Here is an 8,865-nt window from a genome sequence, read left to right on the forward strand (position 1 = left end):
ACAAAACAGAAAAACATTATAGATGTAATCCCAGCAGCAGGTCTTCAGACAAGGTTGATGGAATGCAGATTGTATATGGGAGAAGAATCAGGGGGCCACACTTAAGATCAATGGCAGCTACCGCTACCCTCCAGGCTTTGAAGTGAAAAATATTGGCCTACTCCAAGAACAGAATGCTGTCACCTATATAGAGGATTCCACTCCATTCGGATGAGTTGTATTGTCCTTAATAGAGCAACAATTGCTTCTCCAAATTAACATTGACACAACTGATGCTCAGAAACAAAACAGGCTCCTTAAAGCACTATAAAATGATCTTTGAAGAAAGAGCTAGGTCAGCAGTGGGGCCCCTGTGGTCTATTGTGACTTCTAGTTTAGCTTGATATAATATAGAAACACAAAGTGTTGTGAAGATATCATCGAAGAAAGTATTAAGCACCAGAGCCTTTATGCTCCTACGCCGCTATAGCCCTGCCATCCTGCCCCCTCCCCCATATCACTCTCTACTGTAGTATGGGGTGGGACAGCAGGATCTTCAGTGGCACAGGGCATGAAAGTTCTACAGTGCATGATGCTGTTAAACTCTGCTGTTGCTGCGGCAGGAGAAGAGAGGTATGAAAGGGAGATACAGTGGGCCATGAGGCAGACAATCGATGAAGACTTCATTTGATAATGTTAAAAACTGCAACACGTTAAAAGTTTTATTACATTATGGGGCTCATTTTACAACGTGCCACAGGTTAGTATGCAACTTTGTAAGTCTAAGTGCTTTGAAAATACATCTCTATATTATATATTCAGTACCTGAAATATTTTAACCAATTATTCAAACTATTTCTCAATCTTTTTAATTTTCAGTTATTTAAATTAAATAACTAAGAGTAGCCTGCAATTATAGGTCATTTCTTGTTGCATATTATAAATAGCATGTACTTTCTTATTTTTTTAAGATCCTTTGTTCTCTTGTGTTTATGTGTATTTTATAATTGGTTTGGGCACTGTTAGTCACACACACTAAATGCTAAGCCGCCCATAGGTATAAAATAAGCTTCTTAGCCATTAGCGCACACTGGAGATCTTACTAAAGCTTAGCTCGAGTTATCTGCAGCAAGGCCCATAGAAATAAAACGGGCCCTAATGCAGATAACTCAAGCTAAGCTTTAGTAAAATTTAGGGTCCCTTAGTTTTGTTTTAATTCTGATGTATTACACAGACTCACTCTTGGAGTTTTGTCTTTGTTTACACTAATTTAGGTGCCCTTTTACTAAAGCTTAGCGTGCATTAAGTGCCACATAACCCATAGGTATAAAAATAGAATGAGCAGTATTTAGCGCACACTAAACTTTAGTAAAAGGGCCTCAATTACTTATTCTCTTCCTCCCAGTTTTTTGCTTTCATAAACACTAGTTATACAAAAGTATGTTTTCTATTCTTTTTCTCAATAAAGAAATCTAAATATATACTGTATATACTCAAAAATAAACCAAGTTCCCCCCACCCAAAAGGGGGGGGGGGGACATTAATATAAACGGGGGGGGGGGGGGGGAAGGTTATATTCAGTATAAAAGGTAACTGCCTTCCACCCCCAATGACAGACATTTTGTACTCCACACTCCCACAGAATTTCCCTCGTTCCCCCTGCGGTTACCGGATTTTACTCACAGGTCGGATCTACTTCAGCTACCGCAAACAAAGCTGCCTGCTAGGCTGATGTAGAACCGGGTTTTACTTGCAGGTCCTATCTCCTTCTGCTGCCGCTGACAAAGCTATGTGCTTGGACAGTGCAAGGCCTTCAGTACTATGTGCAGATGCACAAAGCCCTACACCAGCTCAGCACATAGCTTTTGTCAGCGGCAGCAGAAGTAGACCTCAGACCTGCGAGTAAAATTTGGTAACTGCTGCGGGTGGAGCAAAAAAAAAAACGCCGGTAACCATAGGAAGTAGAGGGGGCTGAAACAGAATATAAACCGATCCCCATTTTTGGACCAAAAATTTGTGGTATGTACTTTTTTTGTGTATATGTACTAAATGTACACACTTATGCAATCTGCAATACAACTTTAAGAAAGCCCTCTTAAAATGTAATGTGGCCTCCCAATTAAAAAAAGGTTCCTCACCTGAGCTAGATAAATGTAAAGAATGGAACTTCAGAACACAGTTGCACCAATAATTAAAACTGTGCTTCTATAACACAGATGTTCAAACATCTCTCCAATGTACAATGAAACATAGTTACTGCTTTAATCTGTAAGACAATGTTCCTTACAGGTGATTTAAGATTTTAAAAAAAATATCACTACACAGCACTAAGACTAACAAAAGACCCACAACGAGTATATAATTTTTAAAAATTTTAATACAAACTTAATATAAACTATTTCAGTAAATCTTAACATGTAAGACACTGACTTAAAATACTTTATAACATTTGTATCAAGTATTGCACAATGTAGGTACAAAATTAATATTTACGATTACATTTTTCCATAATATATAGCAAAAATCTTTTTTAAGTTCTTAACAGAAAATACAACTCTCATGTTCTTGAAAAAGGAAATATTCCTAAATTTTTAATTTCACCACTAAGGAATATTCTGTACACAATTTTTTTTTTCTCTTTTGTAATAGTTGATGTCTTAAAGATGGATATTTTACAATTTCAGTAAAAAAAACAAAGCTGTTGCAGCTGTCACAGATCACTGAAGTAGTAAAAAGATATAAATGCAATACCATGTCATAGAAACAATATATATACTCTGATATTTTACAAACTCTGTACTAAATTAAATTATACAATTAGAAAAAGACCAATAAACCCACTTTATTAGTGCTAATTTAAAAAAAAAAATCAGCCGTCCTTGCTAAATTTTAAATACTGTAAGAGGCCGTATTTGAGAGTACACTTTAAAATGTATTAAGTATAAAATAACTTTTGTGCTTGGCTGGCAAAAGAAAAAATGCTGCATGTTTATGTAACCAAGCTTGAATGTTTCCCTACTACAAGCTTTAGGAAAAAAATTCTCAAGGGATCAAAACACACCCTTGGGCTCGTGCATTTTTAACTTGTACAATACATTTGAGCAGAACAGTTCTTTAGTTGGCCATGACTGGCTGGAATTGCTGGTTAGAATACTGCATGTTGTTTAAGCTAAAATTCAAGCCATCCATGAATGATTTCTCATTGAGACCACCATAGGTTGCAAACATATCAAAGGCATTACTGTACTGGAGAGGATTGAGGTTAACAGGGCTATCACCTGGGAATATTCCATTTCCACTGCTTTGACCTTGGAGGTTAGGGAAAATGAACTCCTTGGCATTTGGAGAAAGGGCAGAAGTCTTCTGCTGTTGCTGCTGGTTACCCAGGCCAAGCCCATACAGAGAGTGCACAGAGGAGGAAATGGCTTTCTGCTTCAAAAGGTTATTCACATTCAAGCCGAGGTTGGTTGGAGAAGTGCGTGCAATCTTATTGTTACGGCCACTATTCTTCATTTTGGTTGAACCGAACTTAGTGGCAGCAAAAGTGGCAGTGGTGAAGGTTAAAGGCTGAGAGGATCGGGGCATGAATGTAGGGCTTACTGACGCAGAATTGCCAAAGGAAGGTGATGGAGAACTAGACACTGAAGAGGCTGGGTCACTAATTGGCATAAACACCTGAGCCTCTGGGTTAAAGCTGTTCTTGATCTCTTTATCCAACTCGTATCCGCTTTCATTATTGTTATCATCCACGTAAAGCACTTTCACCTGTCCCTTTTCACCAATTTGATATGAAACTTCAAATGGGTCGATCCAAACATTGAGGTCCTGAGGCAGATTTCCACGAACATCATCAATATCCAAACCGCTCTCTTTGGCTGCTTCTTCTATTACAGGGTCCACTTTCTCCCCTATATGAATACATCTAAACCCTGATCCTTTATATGGCTTGTCTGGATACCAGTGTCCTTCATATTTCTTCTTCAGAAGTCTTTCCAACTCTTCTCCAAAAATATTAACTCGTCTTCGAGGAAGTTTATTGTACAAATATGAAATAATAAAATTGAGTGCTACTTGGATTTCAAGCTGCATAGCTGCAATGCAATGTTGTGAAGTTGTGTAGCTAAGACAACTCAAAGACAGCTTCAGTATGACACAGTGGAACTAAATTTCAAAGTGCTGGCTCTTAGTTGGGTCTATCCTTCACCTTGAGTGCTCTTGCTCCTTTAAGAAAACAAAAGTGAACACACCACATAAGGAAAAGAAAATAAATATTCTAGACCTATATTCTCTAAAATGGTGCTTATACTTCACAACAAAAGCCACCGCAAGGACAATGTGCAGTAAGCAGGCTATGTTCGCTAGAGCAAAAACGATAATGCATTCAATAGATACTGCTAAAAATTTGCATAACATGGTACATCATAAAAATATCTAAAAATACAGTGTTTCACCCTTCAAATGATCTTAACAACTGAACAACGACGTATCATGTTACAGCATTTTAAAAAAACGATCATTAAATCTGTAAAACGTGTCCTGAGAGAGCAGGGCTATGAAAAAATGCTAAAACGGAATCACTATTCCCCTTCATGAATCTAATCCACCCTGTTTTATTGCCGCATTATTCCCCTTCCCCTTTACAAGGCGACAATCTCGGAGCCTGCTTAATACGACCTTTAAACGTTAGCTTGGTTCAGCAATGGGTGGGGATAAGAAAAGATCAAGGGCAAAAGAATATTCAATGTATTTAAAAAAAAAAAAAAATTAAAGCCTGCTTATTTCTCTCCCGATGAAACGCCGATTTAGGAGTGGTTAAAGTAAAAGCAAACGACATTAATCCATCAGTTACATAAATAGTGCAATGATAACGGGGAAAGAATGTTAAATGCCTCCTCCCTCCCTACAAAGGGCGTCCAAAACAAACTGGGGCCCGTCACAAGATGGTCATGAAAAAAAAAAGGGAGAAGGAAGGGGGGGGGGGCATGAAAGCTCTTAAAATAAGGCCATTTCCATTTTTTTTAATACATCTAAACAACCCTCCCCCCCCCCCTCTTAAAATTCTTTTCATAAGGACTAGTAGCGCAGTTGCACAATAACCCAGTTTCGGTCTCATTAAATTTCTGCTCACAAACCCAGAGAGCCACAGCTGTTCCCTGCCAGAAATGGCAAAAGAAAGAAGCTGAGCGCAGGACAACACGGGGGGACCCCTAAAAATAAAAAAAACGAAGGGCCAGGCCCCTTCTTCCCCCTGGCACGAAACCTTATCCCCCGCCGGGATTTTTTTTATTTAAATAGACGAAACCTGCCCTCCTCCCAGAAAATGGCCTGTGTTTTTCCTCCTTCTGCCTCAACCAGCAGCTCCTCCTCTTGTCAAATGCACCACTCGGTTTAATCGCTTTCTCCCACTCCCACGTTTTTTGTAAAAGCGCCTAGTTACATCACGCGCAAGACCTAACAAAAAATAAAATACAGATCCAGATGTAATTAAACGTGCATCTGTGAAAATGCCGAACTGCGCCAAAACGAGTACATTAAAGCCTTCGACGGGGAACACACACAGCAGCCCCGGGCCAGGCCATATTGCACACGATATCCTCCCCCTCCCCCCACCCCTAAAACCACCAGCACCGTTTACAGCCGCGTCATTAAAAATCATACACGCATAGATCGAAGTTACCTGACGAGTTTTTCCCCCAAACAATGTTGTTGTTGTTATTATTACTAATAATCTGTAGAAAAGAGGACAAGCCAGGCAGGTTCTTCTACTAGTGACTGCAAGGTTAACTATTTCTACCCTTATAACCCCCCACCCCACCCCTCCCCCCACTATACGCGCTTCCCCCTCCCCCACACTCTCGCCTCCCCTCCCCCACTGCCCCAACTGTATCCGCACACGACGCCCCCAGCACAATACTTACAGAAATCGATCTTCACAGCAGTTTTGAAGTAGTGCAAATGAAACCAAAAAATAATAAAAATTCACCAATATACAACATATAAATATTTTGTTTCGTTTGGTACAAACTTTCAGCTTCACAAATAAAGATTCCAGTTTTATTATTGTTTCTCTTTTTGTCTTGGTTTTTTTTTTTTTACGCTTGCTTGTTCTTAAACTTCTCTATGATACACGGTTTCTTTATTTCTTTTATTTTTGTTTGCTGTTGTTGTTGCTTTTTCCCACCCCAGCAGCGCAAGGCTCCCCCCGGGAGTTCTTTACACTCCTGCTCCAGCTCCTGTCAGAAGCAGCTTATTTATACTGCCCGTCCGCCATTGCTCCAACGGAGGGGGAGGCGGGCAGCGACGCGGGTGACCCAATGGCAGAAGAGCTCTCGCCTTCCCCCATCACAATGCGCCTCTCTATTGGTCGGTTGGCGACGTCCCTCACGGACGAGGGTTTGACGCAGGGGTTGACGATGGCGACACGTCACTGCAGCCAGCAAGCCCGCCCGCCGACATTCCATCCGCCAATGGTACGAACCGTTTCGGAAGGGGTGGTGTCACCCTAACAGCAATCGGAATGGAAATCATCGCTCATCAATTGACATTGCAAAAAAAATAAATAAATAAATCGCAAATTCCTTTTATAATTATTTCAATTTTTAATATAATGCATGCATGTTGTTGGTTTGGAAGAGGTAACATGGACTGGATACTCTTTATTTTTTCACGCTAGCTTGTTTACAGTTATTCCCCTCGACGTTCGGACGGTGTCATTCTGCAATGACGCATTCGACACTTGACTTCTGTACCGACTGCCTCGAACGTAAATGCCAGGCAGCTAGAGTTATCTGCATTTCCCACACACCCACTTAAAAAAAAACCCTCACACTTAAATCTGTAATACCTGACTTTGAAACTAGATAATACTCTATACAAAATACATACGTTAAGAAAACACATTTTTTTTTTTAAACCCACAAGAACAGCTAGATAAAATTGGACTCAAGTAAGACTATAAGCAAGTGCACGCCTACTGCGGAAGGATATGCAACTCTCGTCTCTTTAGCCCTTCTACACCTCGCGCATGCCCCACCGCCGCCCCTTTCTCTACCGATAAGAACGACGTCCGCCGTAGCTGCTAAAAATATTACTCACAGGTAGCAACGATTTCTGATTGGTTAGCCTGTCCGTTTCGGCCATTTTAATTGGTTGCCTGGTATCTAAGGTGAATGCGTCAAAGTTTTAGGGAACCAGGAGGAGAAAGAAGCGGTGAATGAAAGAAGTGTCTGCGCTCTCACCTTTAAAGGGCCAGGAGGGGAGGGGGGTCACGCGCTGGTGGGAAGTTGGAACGCGCCTGCTGCAGAATAGACAGCCTTAGGTCTCAAACTATTAATAGTAATGTAACTTATTTATTTTTAACAGGCTTTTACCAACGATGATGTTTAAAGCGTTTAACGGTAACCTACTAGAGTAGCCGTAGTGGCTTATAGCCACTGCCATCCTGCACCACACTGTTGTGAAAATAATGGCGCAGGGATACTAGGACATGCACAGGAGCTGGTGTTTCTAAAGGATTGGGGGTGCTAAATGCTGCACAAATTACCCTTAGAATCTGTGTTTTACCTGGACCCCTTGTATTGAGGGTGTACAGCATGCAGAGTTGGCACCTTTTGGGGCTGTGGCTCCAGTAATGAACTATGTATACATACATCGAGAAGGTAAATCTTATCCCAGTTGTGCATGCCATGGTAACATCAAGACTGGATTACTGCAATGCACTATACAATGGTCTGACTACAAAGGGCCTGCACCAGCTCCAGTTGATTCAGAATGCAGCAGCAAGACTCATAGTGTTGCAGGAATGGATGCATGAATTTATGATACTTCAGGAGTCAGACAGCACACACCAGAATGAGAGAGTAATCTTCTTTATTTGCCAGCAAACAAAGTAGAACATCAGCATTAAGTCTCTTCTTCTCTTTCTCAGCTCTCTTTGTCTCTCTCTCAGCTCTCTGTGTCTTTGTGGCTTCTGTCTCAGCTGCTTCTCTTCTTATGCTGTCTTCTCCTTCTTCTGTCTGTTCCTTCTGTCCTTCTCTTTCTTCTGAGCTCCTTCTGACGTATGCTGCTTCTTCTCCCACTTAAATACAGTTCTATCTAGCCTAGCCTAGCCCCCTTACTCTCCAATTGGTTAAGGAATAGATTGATTACCTTGCCTCAACCAATCAGCTCCATACAAATATCAGTTACATAGGTTCCAGACATCCTAAACTGACCTGTGACCTGGGGCCCCTTACACCAGACATTTGGGCTCCAGTCTCTTACATGTTATTATGATTGATTTCTCATATTCCTAGTACTAACTGCTAACTAAACTCTGGCATTCATTAAAGGGGTCAAGGGCCAATCTTACTTAATAGCATACATATCAGGTTATTACTTTCAAGACCATTTCTACATTTTACCTATAATTAATCAAGGAGAAGAGAGCTGACTAGTCCTGACCTCTTTCACCTATCAGCTTATACATTGAACCAGCCAGAACTGCAGATAACTTAAAACACATGTTGGCCTCTTCACTGCAGTCCTTGCTTAGAAAGTCAGACAAAGAATTGAACAAATATTCTACATAGAAATTACAGAATAAAACATATTCTAAAATAAGCATCCTTATAAAACATATTCTAAATATCAAGAACTTCTAAATAATATTTCAGCCTATTCCTTAAACTACAATGTGTCATATGTCTGGCTCATGCCTGCTTACAAAACTACAGTATGCCTAACAGTATACAGATGTTGAGCTAGCATTGGCAATTCACAAGGGTGAGAGTTTCATTTCTCACTGACCTTTCTAACCTTTGGCTCGGCAAGCTAGACATTGAGTAATTAACCTGAACCATCTGGCATTCCTTCATTTTAGTTGCAAAACTGAGAATTTAAAATAGT

At 40.5% G+C, this 8,865-nt stretch overlaps 1 protein-coding gene across 1 annotated transcript; it reads right to left on the minus strand.

Moving 5' to 3' along the window:
- Positions 1–2,599: 2,599 nt before the first annotated feature.
- On the minus strand, positions 2,600–6,206 carry TOB1 (transducer of ERBB2, 1). The gene is made up of 2 exons (XM_030208361.1): positions 5,898–6,206; positions 2,600–4,200 (listed from the first exon to the last, which is right to left on the minus strand). Exon 2 carries the CDS (start codon positions 4,066–4,068, stop codon positions 3,094–3,096), a length of 975 nt encoding a protein of 324 aa, XP_030064221.1. The 5' UTR covers positions 4,069–4,200; positions 5,898–6,206; the 3' UTR covers positions 2,600–3,093.
- Between the last annotated feature and the right edge of the window lie 2,659 nt (positions 6,207–8,865).

This window comes from Microcaecilia unicolor, chromosome 6 (assembly GCF_901765095.1).
Source record: "Microcaecilia unicolor chromosome 6, aMicUni1.1, whole genome shotgun sequence".
Classification (NCBI taxonomy): Eukaryota; Metazoa; Chordata; class Amphibia; order Gymnophiona; family Siphonopidae; genus Microcaecilia; species Microcaecilia unicolor.